The sequence below is a fragment of the Emys orbicularis genome, chromosome 22 (assembly GCF_028017835.1).
Source record: "Emys orbicularis isolate rEmyOrb1 chromosome 22, rEmyOrb1.hap1, whole genome shotgun sequence".
Taxonomy (NCBI): Eukaryota; Metazoa; Chordata; order Testudines; family Emydidae; genus Emys; species Emys orbicularis.
Genome location: NC_088704.1, coordinates 679,910 through 696,810, shown reverse-complemented (window position 1 = coordinate 696,810; position 16,901 = coordinate 679,910). Strand labels below are relative to the sequence as shown.

The following is a 16,901-nucleotide window of genomic DNA, read 5'->3' as shown; positions in this document are numbered from 1 at the left end:
TCTTCACAACTCAGAGATAGATGTAGGTTTCATTTTTAGAAGGTACACACAAATCACTTGAAAAATGTATAATTTTGAAAACTTTTCAGATTAGTTTTACAGCTATATCAGAAAATGAATGATTGGTTATTTCATTTACCAAAGGTAATTGAAGCAGATAGTTCACCTCCCAATTACTTTATAAATATCTCCAATTCAACAGGTTAATCATTAATATTTGGAGGATTTTCTTGCCATGATGTATTAGGAGGAGAACATCGCCAGATAGACATTTAAATTGCTTTGTTTAACTAAAACAACAACGTTATGTATTCAACAGCAAACATAATATTTTAACAAAACAAGCATATGAATTTTTGAATTTCATTAAACCATCAAGTTTTTTAAAATCAGGTTTGTTTTTGTTAAAATTGTTTTCAACTAAAATAGTTAAATGAAATATTTTAAAAAAAATTAAATCGACTGTCAGCCAGGTCAACACGAGAAACTTAAAATATTGGCTTCTAATATTAAAAAGGTTAGCTGCTAACTCAGTCGTCTTCACCTTCATTTTCCTGTTTGTTCCTAATCTGGAAAAGAAAAACAAGTTTTCCTGCTTTTTCAGGTCCCAAACGATTTCTCAATTTGGAATGAATTAGTCCAAAGGAAAAAAATATTCTTTCTACACCGGCAAAAGAAGCTACTGCTGTTAAAAGTGAGATTATCACTTCAACAGTCTCTGAATCCAAGTGCTTAAGTGACTTCCACCAGTTCATTGGTGTGACTTTCTTTAAAATATCATCAGCAAACATATATTTCTTGAATGGTTCTTATTCCCAAACTGGGTCTCTTTTACGGCCTGCTGCCATTCTAGGTTTTCCCTTCTAGTGAGAGAATGGTATGGTAGATCTCAAATCAGTTTATTTAAAAACAATTTTGCTGTTAACAAGCATGTTATCTCTGGAGACACAACTCCACAGTTTGAGAACTGCAAAATTAAGCATCTCTGATGGTATCTTCTAGACTGAGCACCGAGTCCCATTGGGTAGATAGAAAGATTAACCTAAATAATCTATACAGAAGCCCCTGGAACCCCATAAGATTGGGTCCCTAATCCATGAACTATTGGAACTCATGTACAAAACTTTTCTTAAACATTACATGAATATATTGTCTCATACTATAGAATTAGAATTTATAATCCCTATTCCATGATTAGATATCTTTGCGCTATAATGTATCTTAATTAAAACTATCTTTAGGTAGGTTTTTTCCTCAAAAAGCATTTTATCAAAAAAATCTGATTTAAATTAAAAAATCATTGATTTTTATCCACCCTGTGCTTTAGGCATAGTGTATTGTGGTGGTTCTGTTTTTGAATGTTTCTTCCTTTGTGGTCTCCTTTTTCCCTTAGAAGGTGCATTAACAGAACAGACTGCTGCTATAGCTTCTGCCTTTGTCCTAGCTATGTATAATAGTTTGTGTGTGATGTTGTGGCATCTTTAATGAACATGAAGTATATGCTGTCGGTCATGTTGATCTAAACAGTAATTCATCCTTTTTATTTTTTTTAAATCTTTAGTTTAATAGAAGTGGTTGTGTTTTGTTTTTTGTTAATCATACCAGATCTTTTCTGTACTTTAGGTTGACTCCTCACTGCACTGTGAAAACCATTAGGAAAAAATCTTTGTGGTTAAAACCTGGGGCTCCACAGTGTTACCTGCACTTGGGGCTAGAAATTAATTTAAATGGCGACTGATCTGTCTGAAGCTGAACCCTTACATCATAAGGCGCTTCCATTGTTAGCGGGAGCTCAGCTGATCCACACGGACAAGTTAAGTGAGGTAGGGTCTGACCCATTCTCCAAGCTCGCCCTTGGATCAGTCCTTGACTTCCAGCCCTGCTGAGGGTTATTTTATACTCTTCCTCCCCTGCTTGTAGGAAACTTGTTTGGGAGTCTGATTAAAACCCTGTAGGCATGCTTCCTCCCCTCCCCTGATTTCCCTGAGATGTCTGGTTTGCCAGAATCCTCAAATGTTCTCCTCATTTAATGAATTGAAATGAAAAGATTCTCTCTCATAAATTGTAAACGGGAATAAAAAATGTGAAACTATTTTGTCTCCGAATGTGCTTCAGAGAAGCTGGTTTGGGTTTTACCTGTAAGTTTAGAAAGCTGATTGCATCAGATCTTGCCTGGAAAATTTCTCCACACACTTCTTCCAGTAGCTTCTAATACTCTGCTTTAGGCCCATTTCAGGAACTTTCTCAGGCTCTTTCTCATATTTGCTTGATTTTCTTACTCTGTTTCTTAAAGAAGGTTGAAGACGACACCATGCCAATCCGTCGTGCTGTGAATTCTTCAGCTCGGGAAACTCCTCCCAAAAGCAAACCTGCTGAAGGTGAGGAGGCCAAGCCAGGTAAAATGAAATGATAATTGTATACTGAGTTACCAATGTGTACACCAACACAGACTTCAGTTCTGTAATTCCTACATAGATATTACCGCCAAGTTTAGAGCAGTCACTAACAAAGAACTCCCATTCATACGCCTTTTTTTTTTTTTGGTAGTTTAAAAGTTTTGTCTTGCAGCCATCATTTGCAATCTGAAACCGTACCTCACTCACTTACATGCACCAGTACAAAACCACATATAAACTAAATTTGTTTTATGATTAATATAGTTGTGGCTTTACTGCATTGCATGAACATATAACCAATAAGCATGGTCTGTTATGATTGCCTGTTGGTTGTTCAGGGTGAAAGTAGAGATATGTGGCTTTCATTGGTGGAAGGAAGGCAGTTTGACATTGAGAAGGGGAGCTGACGAATGGAGTGTAGACAGGGTGCTGAATGACTTAACTGCATGTTTTTCTGCTTTTTTCTGTTGTGTTGATGGGCTATGCAGTTTAGCAAGGTGTAACGCGTTGTGCTCTGGGGACCCACCTCACTCCCGGACCACAGCGTCCTCTTCAGGGCACGGCCCTCCAGCTGTGCCCTAACTCCGTTGTCTCCCCCCGTCCGGGGAAACCGGCAGTCCTTCGCCTGGCCTCTCACCGCAGTGGCGAACTACAGCCCCTAGTCCAGCCCCTCATTCAGGGGCAAACTGCAGTCCTTTGGCTGACCACTTCCCCAGGCCCGCCCACTTCTCTGGGCCCCAATGCAGGGACCCTATAGCTGGCAGCCACTCACGGCCTCTCCTTCCCCTCTGCTGCTACCTGCTTTCCCTGGGCCACTTCCCTGTAGCCCCAGCACCTACTTGGCCCCTGTATCAAGGCTTCCGTCTGGGAGCCAGCCAGGCTGGAGCACCGCTTACACCCCTGACCTTGCCCAGCACTGCTCTGTCCCAGGCACTTCTCTCTACAGGCAGCCAGTCCTTCTCCCTCAAGCTTCAGGGAGAGACTGAGCTCCTCTCTGCTCTGCAGCCCTTCTTATAGGGCCCAGCCCGGCCCTGATTGGCTGCTTCTAAGCCTTCCTCTGGTTGGCTGGGTTCTGCACAGCCACTCCAAGGTCTGCTGTTAACCCTTTACCAGCCAGTGAGGGGCAGCTACCCCGTCACACTACCTCTTTGTAAGATTGATGTACGTTGCATCTCTGATCATATCACCTCTGCTGTATTTCTTGGCAAAAGTGATTCTTGGATATCATATTGAGTTAATCCCACTGATTCCTTTTACCCACTTTCTTATGGAAAAAAGGAAATTAAAGCAAAAATAGTTGTTAATCCAGAATTTGAATTAATATTTTAAATTCACAAAATTTCAAAGAGAAATGTGCGCAGCAGAACTTCTTAAAGGGAGAGGGAAGATGGCTTTCCATAGTGCATAGAGTAGGTTAGGGGCTCTCCATCCAAACAGGTAACGAATGGACAGTTGAAATAATGAATTTACCAGAAGTTTAATCATAGGACTGGAAGGGACCTCAAGAGGTCATCTAGTCCAGTCCCCTGCACTCATGGCAGGACTAAGTATTATCTAGACCATTCCTGACAGGTGTTTGTCTAACCTGCTCTTAAAAATCTCCAATGATGGAGATTCCACCACCCTGACAGGAAGTTTTTCCTTATGTCCAACCTAAACTTCCCTTGCTGCAATTTTAAGCCCATTGCTTCTTGTCCTGTCCTCAGAGGTTAAGAAGAACAGTTTTCCTCCCTCTTCCTTGTAACAACCTTTTATGTACTTGAAAACTGTTATGTCCCCTCTGTCTTCTCTTTTCCAGACTAAACAAACCCAATTTTTTCAGTCTTCCCTCATAGGTCATGCTTTCTAGACCTTTAATCATTTTTGTAGCTCTTCTCTGGACTTTCTCCAATTTGTCCACATATTTCCTGAAATGTGGTGCCCAGAACTGGACACAATACTCTAGTTGAGGCCTAATCAGCGCAGAGTAGAGCAGAATAATTACTTCTCGTGTCTTTCTTACAACACTCCTGCTAATACATCCCAGAATGATGTTTGCTTTTTTTGCAACCATGTTACACTGAGTCATATTTAGCTTATGGTCCACTATGACCCCCAGATCCCTTTCTGCAGTACTCTTTCCTAGGCAGTCATTTCCCATTTTGTATGTGTGCAACTGATTTGTTTCTTCCTAAATGGAGTACTTTGCATATGTTCTTATTGAATTTCATCCTATTTACTTCAGACTATTTCTCCAGTTTGTTCAGATCATTTTGAATTTTAATCCTATCCTCCAAAGCACTTGCAACCCCTCACAGCTTGGTATCGTCCGCAAACTTTATAAGTGTACTCTCTTCCATTATCCAAATCATTGATGAAGATATTGAGCAGAACCGAACCCAGAAATGAAAACTCTAAGGCCCTGTCTAGGACCATGCATGACTAGTGAACATTTAGGTAACATGTTAACATTTTTAAACACTACTGTTTAGTATAAACAAAGACTGTGATGTTTTAAAAACATTAGTTGGTCATGATCAAACCTATTCTTGAAAACAAAAGAATACCAGCCTGGGTATGTTTATATTGATCTCAAGTTTTTGGAAAACTTGTTTTTTGTATCTAAATGTTGTCAAATTTTTAACTGGCAGTGTCTCTTCAGTATTAAAAGGTGTGTAAGGATGCCAGAGATCATCTCAGTCTAGGCAAAAACCTTTCCACTTCATCTAGAGTTAGCACTAAACAGAGATGATAGTGGCTTCTTCTGTGGCATCTCACTTGAGTGACCACAATGATCGTAAACTTCCATAGTCTAGGACGGGTCGGCAACCTACGGCACGTGTGCCAATTTTTGATGGCACGCGGCGCGGGCTGAGCCGCTCACCTCGCCGCCGCTCTGGGGTTCCCGCTGCTGGCCCCTTGCCAGACAGGGTCCTGCCGTCGGTCCCACTCAGCACCCGCTGCTGGCTTGGGTGAAGGAACCCCAGGCTGGCAGTGGGCTGAGACCCCGGCTGGCAGGAGCCAGTGGCCGAAACCCCAAGGCAACGGTGGCCTGAGCCGCTCAGTCGCTGCTCTGGGGTTCCGGCTGCTAGCCCTTGCCAGCCGGGGTCCCCCCGGCCGCAGCCCCACTCACCTTGCTTCTGGTTGGAGTTCCAGCGCAGGCCCCCTGCCAGACAGGGTCCAGGCCTCCGGCCCTGCTCAGCCCTACCAGCCGCCAGCTCCACTCACCTCAGCTGCCCATCTGGGGTTCCCGCCAGTTAACAACTGATCACTCAGAAGCCTGTGTGCCGCTTAAAGTATCCAAATAGGTGCCAGACATTGGAAAACTCAGCAAGGAAAAGCAAGGGCAAGGATCACAGTAAACTGATAAGATCCGCATTTTAATTTAATTTTAAATAAAGCTTCTGAAACATTTTGAAAACCTTGTTTACTTTACATATAACAGTAGTTTGGTTATATATTATAGACTTAGAGAGAGACCTTCTAAAAAACGTTAAAATGTATTACCGGCATGCAAAGCCTTAAATTAGAGTGTATAAATGAAGACTCGGCACACCACTGCTGAAAGGTTGCCGACCCCTGGTGTAGGTAAAGAAAATGTGGGGGGGAGTGGGTGAAATGAGAAAAGTGAGTTAATTCAGTTTGAGAATTTGTATGTAATGTCTGTTTTGCAGCTTGCTCTGGCATTTTGACTGCTAATCACGACATACTGAAGAGATTAATAAGTTAATAGAACTATTTAAAGTTTAGTTTAAATGGATAATTTGAGTTTTTCACAGAGATTGTCTGGGGAAATGGCTGCTTTTGGGTGTGTTTATAAACTCTCCCTGTGCCTTTTTTTAAAGAGTAGAGTTTTGTTTTGGATACAGACTTTCTATTTCCAATTCTTTCATTAGACCCGGAAATCAGCTCAGAGGAATCTGCTTCTACTGGAGAGGAGCAAGAGAATGAAACTCCACCTGCTACATCCAGTGAGACAGAGCAGCCAAAAGAACCAGAGAGTGAGAAGGGAGAAGCAAAGTCTTCTGAAGAAACCAAAAAAGAGTAAGACATACTCCTTTCTGAGTGCCTGGAATTGGGGGGGGATTGTAGGGGAAGTTGGAAAATTTTTTGTAAAGGATCTTAATGAAAAAAGACGACTAAGGATGGAAGCCAAAATGCAGCTGCTGTTTTTGAAGTAAATTAATACAAAATTGAGTATTTTGTTTTGGGGTGGGACAAATTCCTTGGGTTCATCCAGTAGCAGATAACTTTTCCCAGGAAATGATTTGTGTGGAATTTTTTTTCCCTTGCAAACCAGATTTGCCTGGAAAATACATATGTTTTCTGCAAACCGGTTTGCTAGTCTGAATATATTGAACATATTCTCCATCTTTTGGGTTTCCATTAGTGCAGGGAGAGGGATATACTTGCGTCACTTGACTGCTGACCTGAAATGAGCAATTCTTCTTTGAGGTAGTTCTGCATATTACTGTTTGTGGGATGTACATACACACAAACTCCTGTTTTGACCCAGAGAATCTACAGCAAGTTGTGAAAAGGAAGGCACTGAAGAGGATGGGAACTGTGTGTACTCTTGGGGCACAGAATACTTACTTGTGGTCCCAACAGGCATTGCTTTTCTAGAAGATTCCAAAGTGCAGCTGGGCTGTAGGCAAATCCCACAAATGTAAATAAGTAGGAGTAATATTCAGGCAAACTGTCTTTCCTGTCCTAGTCAGAGATTCTGTGTAATGGGCTCCACTGGCAGAGTCGACGGGGGAGCAGCAGCAGTCGACTAGATCTAAGTAGATTCACATAGCTAAAGTTGTGTGTCACACACACACACACACACACACACACACACACACACACACACACACACACACAGTGTAGACCAGGCCTAGGAGCTCTATGACAATGTAGGTGTAGTACTATACTGTACTGGCAAAGTGCTCCCAGTGTGGACACAGCTTATTCTAATAAAACTGTACTTTTGCTCACATAGTTCCTTCTAGGTATCATGTCTGTTCTCTCTCACCCTCCAAAAGCTAACCAAGCATCATTGGCAGAAGCCAATATAACGATCTACATTAGGGACTGGTACAGCTGTGTTGGTCACACCTGACTGACACAGGTATGTCCACAAAAGTTTGTAGGGTAGACCTGGCCCGCATATGGGCCTCCATTCTGTCTTGGAACCCTGTGTTATCCAAAGGAAAGTTACAGAGTTGTGTGATATACTGTGTGAATCCTTCTGGCTGAAGCGACAAGGGCAGATCTCTAGTTCCTTGTGTCCTTGTTGGTCTTGAACACGTCTGTTAGTTATGCAATAAATTAATTGGTCTTTTGAGGGGTTTTGGATTTATCCTCTGGTACTGAACTACCACAGTCTATGCTTCAGAATATATCAATTTAATATAAAGTCCTCAGTGCTTTATCCACTTAGCCTCCTCCTATATTTTTTAAAAAGCCCTTCCTTTTCAAGACAACCTTTTGAGATTTTTTTTTTTTCGTTCAGTTTTGCTTCTTTGCTCCATGGGCTGTCTCGGTGCAGTATCTGTTGTCTTACTGTCACTATTTTTTTCCCCCTAAGTGAGAAGGATCAGTCTAAAGAAAAGGAGAAGAAAGTGAAAAAGACCATTCCCTCATGGGCAACACTTTCTGCTAGCCAACTAGCTAGAGCACAGAAGCAAACACAGATGGCTGCCTCCTCACGCCCAAAGATGGATGCTATCTTAACTGAGGCCATCAAGGCAAGTGGAAGACTTCATTCCCTTTGTATGTCAGATATCAAATATATTATGAATCTGAGGATTCTTAGGATTCACAGTTGCATCCTTGCAGTTTCTTATCTTGGGACTAATATATACTTAATTCTGACTGTGGGTAAGCAAAATCACCTTTAGCATGTGTTAAGGCATGGACAAGTAGGTATTCAGATACTACAAGGAGTATGTTATAAGTGCGTAGATAAGGCAAGAGATCCTGTATCTGTATTAACATAACTGTGCTGCTGCGATGGTGGGGCAGGGGAAAATAATCATAATAGGAGGTCCAGAAATCCCACTGTGATGTTGTGCCCTTGAGTTCAGGCCAGCTTTCTGTATAGACATGAATAATACTGTACTTTTAAAGGGAAACTTCCTTTTGTAGTGTAGTTATACCATTAGCTATAATACATTGTATACTGTTGGACTTTGGTGACAGAAATTCCTTGTGGTCAGATGTTGGCTGTGTGCGTGTGTGTGTGTGTTTTCTCTCTCTGCTGTCCCAGCTCTGCGGAGATAGCAGACTTTGATTGAGCTGCCCACTAAATCCACAGACTCGGTTTTCAGCAAAGGAACTTGGTCAGGTTTATTGCCGACTAACGGTGCTAATGCCATGGCTCAGTGGTACACTAACACATGTATGCTCGTGACAATGGACTGGCTCAGTGAATGGCTGGACTTTCCATTCTCCCCTTGGCCAGACAAAGACACTACCTCTGAGATACATCTTTATACACAGATACAAACAAGTTACGTGTTGCCCCCTTGACGTGGCTAGTTACTGCCCTCAGACATACCTAGATACCACCCTGTGACGTAGCTAACCACCACCCATTACCATGTACCTGTTGGTTCGATCAAAACATCTCTATCCATCATGCTGTTATCCTGACCTTATCTTCAAGATGGGTTAGCATGTTCCTGTTATCTTTTGGGGAATGTGTTGGTATCGAGGTCTTCTGGTACCACCCCTCTGGAATGGGTTTGCATGCATGGCCTGTGCCTAGCACTTCTTAGGAATTTGTGTTTCTGCAATATCAGCCCTGTTCTTGCCAGATTCTGTGAGCAGGCCCTACGTAGCTCACAGCCTGACTCTGCTTTATATCAGCACAGCTTTGACCATTATTTTAGCTCAGGCCTCTGATACAAGGGCTTATGTTTCAAGTCCTCTTCCTACTACACTCTTGACTCCTGGCACTTGAGTTTTGTTTCTCAGTCAGTGATGTAACTGAGGGGGGCTCTTGACTAACTTTTCTCTGTCTAGACTTTGTACCTCTTCCTGCTTGACTCATTAGAAACTGTTGCATTGACTTTGGTTGACTGCTGGCATCAGTTAACCAATCTGCTGTGCTTCTGCTTCTAGCTGTGTTCTACCGGACTTACATTGATTGGCACAGCAATTTGCTATGTGTGTCTTTCAAAGCTTTTTCAAAGCTCAAAATGGATGAAATACTGCAAATTAAGTCCAAAAATGTCAGTGGTCTTAAGTCTACTGCATCCCCACTTCTGGCTGTGGCCCAAGATCCTTTTTGTAGCAGTAACACTGCCACCTTCCCCTTAGAACTCACTCAATGCACACTCCCTTCGCAGGGAGTCTGGGCTCCACCAGCCTTGGTTGCAAAAGACTCTACCTCTCCTGCCCCTGCAGTCTACCGAAGTTTCGTCAAAATCCATTGGAGGAAGAGAGAAGAAATGCTCTAAACTCTAGGTTGCTCTAAATCCTAGATTGCTGGCTGTTATTTAGAAGAGGCAGGTAACGGTGTAGATGCTAAGGCTTATAACTGTGCTCTGTGTGGGTTAAATTCATCCCATGTTACAAGACCGTACATGTGGGTAGTTGTCCTAAATCTACCTAGACCTGCAAATTGACTTTATACCTAGAGTTTCATCAAATTAAACCCTTGGAATTACCAATTAATTGATTTAGGATAACAACTGGGCTACAAAACAAGCAGAATTATAGTATTGTTATAATCTCAAGAGATCTTATACTTAACAAGGAGATTTTAAAGTAACACTTGGTATCCTAAACCTGAATCTCTGAAAGAAGCAACTTTAAAATATGAATTTGTAGCTTAGTTTCTGTTTTTAGCCTGCTAGTTTCACTCTCAAAATTCATGGCAAAAAATTGGGAGTGGAAATTTGGCAATTACTTCCGTAACCAGTGATTAACTCGGTCTGACATGGGTGGAACATATTAACAGTTGTGCAGTTGTTATTTTGCTGTAAGGAGTGACTAGCTCTGTTACAACAAAAATTGCTACTCCATGACACAGGACAAGTGAGCTGTCCACCTGTTTACCACACTACTTTCATGTTGTCTGCTGTTCAGTCGGTCTGTGAAGGGTAGAAAGATGTGATATTGTTAGTTCTATTCTTTGCTTCTGAAACCAATGTGGGACCAAGGCAGCCCTGGCATGTTGGGCCACTGTGCTGTCATATATGCAACAGTTAATCTCTACCCCTCTGGTCCCATGGAGAGGTAGTTCTGTTGCATGTGGTTTGCTAACCTGTTGGTTCTATTTCAGGCATGCTTTCAAAAGAGTGGTGCATCAGTGGTTGCCATACGTAAATACATTATCCACAAGTACCCTTCACTGGAGCTTGAGAGGAGAGGCTATCTTCTAAAGCAAGCACTGAAAAGGGAGCTGGAGAGGGGAGTCATCAGACAGGTAAGAGCCACTTTGAGCAGCACTGCAGAGGTGGGTGAAAACACCCATATTAACCAAGTAGTGAGACACTCAATAGTCATGTCATTTGGGTGATCTTGTTCTCTCTCATGAAGGTTACTATACCTTTGTCTCGGCTTCTTTGATCATTGACAGGGTGTCAGCATTGTTCTAGGAACCATATACTTCGTAAGTTTCTGTACAAGATACAGTTGTTTATATCTTGATGGTGAACTGTGGTTTATGGCATTGCAACAGCTTGTGTTTTCACCGTAAGTTTTAGCTGTCTCACCTTTGTATCAGCATGTCTCATTTAAAAGTATGTTTTTTGTCCTGGCAACATCAGATTTCCAGCATCACAGGATCATCTGCTCAAGGCAAACAGATTATGCTGTTATAATTGCCTTTTGTTACCAACTAGCTCCTTAGTCTTAGGCTAGGTCTACACTGCAGCGGGGGTCCGACCTAAGATACGCAACTTCAGCTACGTGAATACCGTAGCTGAAGTTGCGTATTTTAGGTCGGCTTACCTAGCGGTGAGGACGCGGGAAAGTCGACCGCTGCCGCCGACTCCGCTGCCGCCTCCTGCCGAGGTGGATTTCCGGAGTCGACGGCAGAGCGATCAGGGATCGATTTTACCGCGTCTTCACTAGACGCGGTAAGTCGATCCCCGATAGACCGATTGCTACCCGCCGGATCGGCGGGTAGTGAAGACAAAGCCTTACAGAAAGGTCAGTCCCTATTGTTTAAAATCACCATTGCCTCTGAGGTTCAGTGTGCTGCTCTCTATGATTAAGATAGAGGGCTCAAATCCAAGTCTCTGGATTTGTGGCAGTTTACTGCCAGGATGCCTTCTAATCTAAGACTATGTCTACACTGCACTTTTGTCAGTTGGGGATGTGGGGGGGGAGAAAAAATCCCTGACCGACAAAAGTTTTACCGATGAACAGCGCCGGTGTGGACAGCACTTTGTCGGCGGGAGACGCTCTCCTACCAACAAAGCTACCGCCCCTCATTGGGGGTGGTTTTATTTTGTTGGCAGGAGAGCTCTCCTGTGTCACTGTAAGGTGCGCAGTGTAGAGGTAATTCTTTGGCACGATATACTACAGCCTTTCTCAACTGGCCATTATTGAAAGTTAATTTATTGCTTACTGGGGAATGAAATGGAAATTATTCTTTTAAAATAGGTGAAAGGAAAGGGAGCCTCTGGGAGTTTTGTGGTGGTCTCTAATGCAGGGAAAACTATTCCGAAATCCAGAGACAGAAAGGTAAGATGTATCAGTTTTAATAATAAATATGGTCTCAAAGGCCTTTGAGGTGCCCAGCAAAATACAACAAAAAACATATTGTACAAAATGCAGTATGGCCAAAAAACAGACACCCAACAGCTGCTCCTTCCCCTTCTTTCCCAAATATAATCAGTAAAACATGTTCTCACAGGTAATTTTTTCCTATCATAGAAATCATTTAGTTGGTCTGTCTAGTTCTTAATGAGACAAGGTGGGTTACATAATATCTCTTACTGGATCAACTTCTGTTAATGGAAGGTACAAGCTTTCAGGCTTCATAGAGCTCTTTTTCGGCTCCGGAAAAAGTAATCAGTGTCACAGCTAAATACCAGGTGGGACAGATTGTTAAGCATAAGTGGTTAACACGTTGCAGGAAACCATTTAAAATGATTTTAGCAATAGTACCTCTACAGTCATAGGAAAAGAAGGTTAGTAGGTTACAAATTGTAATTAGCCGTAAAACCAGTGTCTTTGAGTCCATGACTTTTAGTGTCTAACAGAGTTATGAATTTATGGTCCCAGGGCCTTCTTTTGAAGTTTCCTTTTGAGGATGAGGACTGAAAAGTCAGATATGGATATTTGCAAAAAGTGTTCACCCACAATTGTATAGTGGTTTTTTTTTCTTCCTGTGAGAGCTCATTCGAGAACGTAGTGTTTGTCTCACTTCACCCACATAGTTCTTGTAGGGGCATTTGATGCACTGGCTGAGATACATCAAACATTGTGGTAGGTACATGTAGGACACATGGATTTTAAAAGGTGTGTCCTGGGGGGTGTTGATGTCTGTAGGTTATGCATTTGTTGTGATGGCAGAGTCTGGTGCTGCTTTGACTTGATGTGACCTGGTCTGATGAGCTTGGTGAGTCTGGGAGGCTATTTAACGGTCACAAAAGGGGGGTTGGGTATTTTTGTTCCATGTTGAAGCAAGTTTCCTCAGTATTTGGGTGCCCTGTTCCTTTCGACTTCTCTGGTGAAGGTGGTTTTAAGTGGTTTAGAGTGTGTTTCCTGGACTTTCTCCTCAGAGTATATTCTATGGTATCTGAGTGCCTGGCTGTAGATAGCAGATTTCTTGGTGTGTCTGAGGTGGTTACTGAATCTGTGGAGGTAAGTGTGTGGTGATCTGTGGCTTTCTTGTGTATGGTTGGCTGTAAGGTTCCATTATTAAAGCTGATCGTGGTGTCCAGAAAGTTCATGCTGGTGTGGGAGTGTTCTAAAGAGAGTTTGATGTGTGGGTGTTGGCGTTGAAGTTGTGGTGGAAATCTATTGAGGGAGTTTAGGTTGTCTGTCCAGAGGATGAAAATATAATCGATGAATCTCAGGTATATCATAGGTTTTGTGGTGCATTTGTCGAGAGATTCTTCGGTGGCCCAGGAAGAGATTAACATATTGAAGAGCTGTCATAGTACCCATGGCTGTTCCCATGATTTGGACAGAGTGTTAAATGTAAAGTTGTTATGGATAAGGATGAAATGAATGAGTTTGTTAAAGTTTTTGGTGTGGCTATGTAAGTATTGTCTATTGTCTTATAGATATTTGAGGGAGGCAGCGGTATGATGAGGGATGTTGATATGACATCTGGTGGCAAGGATGGTATTCTGAGAGAGGTTGTTAATGTTAGAGTTTCTGGAGTAAGTCAGTTATGTCCTTTGGGAAACTGGCCCTTTATGTGGTGAGTAGCTTGAGGATGGGTTTTCATATTCCTTCAGTAAGAGTGCTGTGGGCAGATATGATGGGTCTTTCTGGGTTCCCTTGTTTATGTATCTTGGGATGTGTGTATAAGGTCCCTGGGTTAGGTTTGTGGGGTATGAGGTTGTAGAGTTTCTCCTGGAGCTGTTTGTGGAAGGATTTGATGATCTCCTTTAATTCCTGTGTGAATTGTAATGCAGGGTGGTCTTTGAATTCTCTATAGTAGGTGGTTTAGAGAGTTGTTGGCTGGTTTTCTCGTAGTCATCACAGTTGTTAGTGGACAGACGTCTACCTAAAATCACCATAGAGAGGCTGAAGAGTGAATGGCCATGAGAATTGGGCTTCTCTTCTTACTCTTAGAGGTGGATCCCTCCCAGGGCTGTGTGAGGGAACCTTGCTCCTGTGGGATAAATGAAGGACTTTCAGTCTCCAGGGCTGACAGATTGGACCCCTTACATCAGCAATGAGGAAGAAAGGGAATACAAATGTCTTAGTTCTCCTGAAAGGAGGCCAGAGATGCAATGTGATGTATATTGTATCATGCCTAAAAATCAGGTATAGTTCTTGAGCTCAGATGCCCTTGCTCAGATGCCCTTCCATCTTAGCTTCCCTCTCCCTCCTTGCTGTGGTAATGGCTGTGCAGCATTTATGCTTTAGGTGCCAACTAAGTGATCTCCAATCCACAAAAATGGAATATCCATTGATGTCCCAGACTTGAGTCCTGGTGTTTTAAAGGTGGTATTGCACTGAGTATTTGAAGATATTGGAGCTTACTTCCTGTCTACCAAAGAAACCAAGAGGCCTAGAAAGGATAATGATGGTGACATTTATGGGTACTTAAGGTGTGAGAAGGAACCTACTGCAGAGTTGTTCCTTTTTTAAAATAAAGCTGTGTTGCTGCATTAAAGACTACTGCAGCTGATCCATGCTAATATGTCACTTCATGTCCTTGCAAAGCATTGAAGCAAATCAGTATTTCTCATCGCTGTTTGCTTTCTTCATGTAGGATAACTTAGCCTGCTGCAGCAGCAATTAATAATCTAATTAAAAACAAGTAGCTAGCAACCTGACCTGTTGTGAAAACTGTCTGGATGTGCAGTTCCCACACGTGAATAACTATTCACAAATCTTCTGCATTTTCTTGCCTTTGATTCTTCACCAGGATATTTTTGTCTAAAGAGCAGAGCTCCCCTTTCTAATCATCCATCTCCTGCTACTGTGGAACTGATAGGGAAACCAACGTGTGAAGGCTTGATTAAAAGGAACACCGACTTAAAAATCACACTCCGGTCTTTTTTGTTTCTACAGATTAATAGAACTGATGCAGAATGCATGGGGGAACCTTACCTTTTCAGTTTTGCTTTTGTGCATTTGATGATAATGTAAAGTCAGAGTCACATAAACAGATAAAAACTTTCACACAGCAATTAGGAATGGGAGAAGAGACATTAAAACGATAAAAAGGAAGATGTGACTAAACCCACATGTGGTCAAGAGCATTCAGGTCAGGTGTATTAACTCTGTTATTTAAGGCTGGGATTGCAAGTGCCCAGCTCCATTAGGCTCCTTTGAAAATCCCAGACAAATTGACTAGATTTCATGTAGACAATGCCCCTTTAACTTGTTGATGCAACATTAAGTTTGAAAAGCTGCCTTATTGTAACTTTGTTTTATTAAGCATGTAGCCAGGTTCTTCTTCAAGTGCTGATCCCTATTCATTGTGGGTGTGCACGCTGTCTGTGTGCCTGGTACTGGAAATTCTTCAATACCAGTGTCCGTTGGTCCATGCTTGCACTCTGCGCCTCTTTGTGCCCCCAACCAAGAACATAAGGGGTGGTGCGGATCAGCAGTCCCTCCAGTTCCTTTTCTACAACTTGTGGTCTGTGATGGAACCCTCCTATGTCCAATTCTGCTCTTCAGTGCTCTGCTTCGTCAAACCTGTAAATATTGTAAATAGTTGTTCAAAGTTTTAAATAGCTTGAGTTTTGGGTACCTATTATGCCCAAAGTTCCAGGCTTCAAGCCTTGCCTGGCTAGCCCCCAGGTCTTCCTACTGAGCGACCCACATGAGAGCTTCCTGTATTACCTCGGGGAAGCACACATCCCTTCAAAGTGTGGCATCTGCCACGCTTCTCCCTGTGTACCAGGCAATCTCACTAATTCAGGCTCAGAAGCTATGGAGCTCTCCATGAGGCCCTGTTCAGAACCTGGGCCCTCCTACTCCCCAACTACCTATTCAGAGCCTCCGGGCAACACCCTTCCTGTGTCTTGTCCCAACAGATAGGAGGCCTCGAGAAATGGACTATCAAGCAGAAGCATGAGGAAGGCAAGGGCCAACAACCCCACAAGAAGAGGGACAAATCTCCCCATAAATTCTCTAAAAACAGGTCTCCTTTGCCTCTTCCTCCTGCTAGACTCTGTGCCCCAGAACAGGTGCACCTAGACTACAGGAAGAAGATTACATTGACGGTATTGGGAGCTTCCAGGGTGCTGAAAACTTGCAGTGAAAGGACAGTAACAACTCGTGTACTGCGTAGAAACAGGAGGGATCATTCTCTCTCTGCACTGGTGGTACTGACCCTGCATAAGTCCTCCACTTCTAAGGTGAGATGGACAGTTCAGGCCAAGCCCAAGACACCTGGCAGGCTGGACCTCGATATGCCCTCTTCTAGGACCTAGCTATCTATACAGATCTGGAATCCTCAGTCATTCTTAGATCCAATCCTGCTATAGGATGTCCTGACTCAGTCAGGCCAACATCCACCAATAGCTTGCCCCAGCTGTGAATTGGAAGCTCCAGTGCAGTCATGTGCTCCCCATCTACTCCTGTTCCGGATAGGTCAGGATAGGATTCCTTTGGCTCCAGTGTTGGAGCATGACATAAGAATGGCCATACTGGGTCAGACCAATGGTCTGTCTAGCCCAGTATCCTGTCTCCCAATAGTGGCCAGTGCCAGATGATTCAGAGGAAATTAATAAAACAGGGCATTTATCAAGTGATCCATCTCCTGTCATCCAGTCCCAGCTTCTAGCAGTCAGAGGTTTAGGGACATCCAGAAGATGGGGTTGTCCCTGACCATCATGGCTAATAGTCATTGATGGTCCGTGTTAGGAGAATGTGAAGTAAATAGGG

General features: G+C 42.9%; 1 protein-coding gene across 7 annotated transcripts in view; it reads left to right on the top strand.

Annotated features, from left to right (window-relative positions):
• Positions 1 to 16,901, top strand: part of HP1BP3 (heterochromatin protein 1 binding protein 3) — an 86,005-nt gene that overhangs the window by 27,331 nt on the left and 41,773 nt on the right. For 2 of the 7 annotated variants that reach the window (XM_065421198.1, XM_065421199.1), the window contains exons 2-7: positions 1,624 to 1,823; positions 2,294 to 2,396; positions 6,272 to 6,419; positions 7,951 to 8,110; positions 10,654 to 10,797; positions 11,982 to 12,062. In XM_065421198.1, coding sequence (XP_065277270.1) covers positions 1,728 to 1,823; positions 2,294 to 2,396; positions 6,272 to 6,419; positions 7,951 to 8,110; positions 10,654 to 10,797; positions 11,982 to 12,062 — 732 coding nt within the window. In that variant the 5' untranslated portion in view covers positions 1,624 to 1,727. The remainder of the gene's footprint in view (positions 1 to 1,623; positions 1,824 to 2,293; positions 2,397 to 6,271; positions 6,420 to 7,950; positions 8,111 to 10,653; positions 10,798 to 11,981; positions 12,063 to 16,901) is intronic. The other 5 variants (XM_065421200.1, XM_065421201.1, XM_065421204.1 and 2 more) reach the window with 5 other exon arrangements.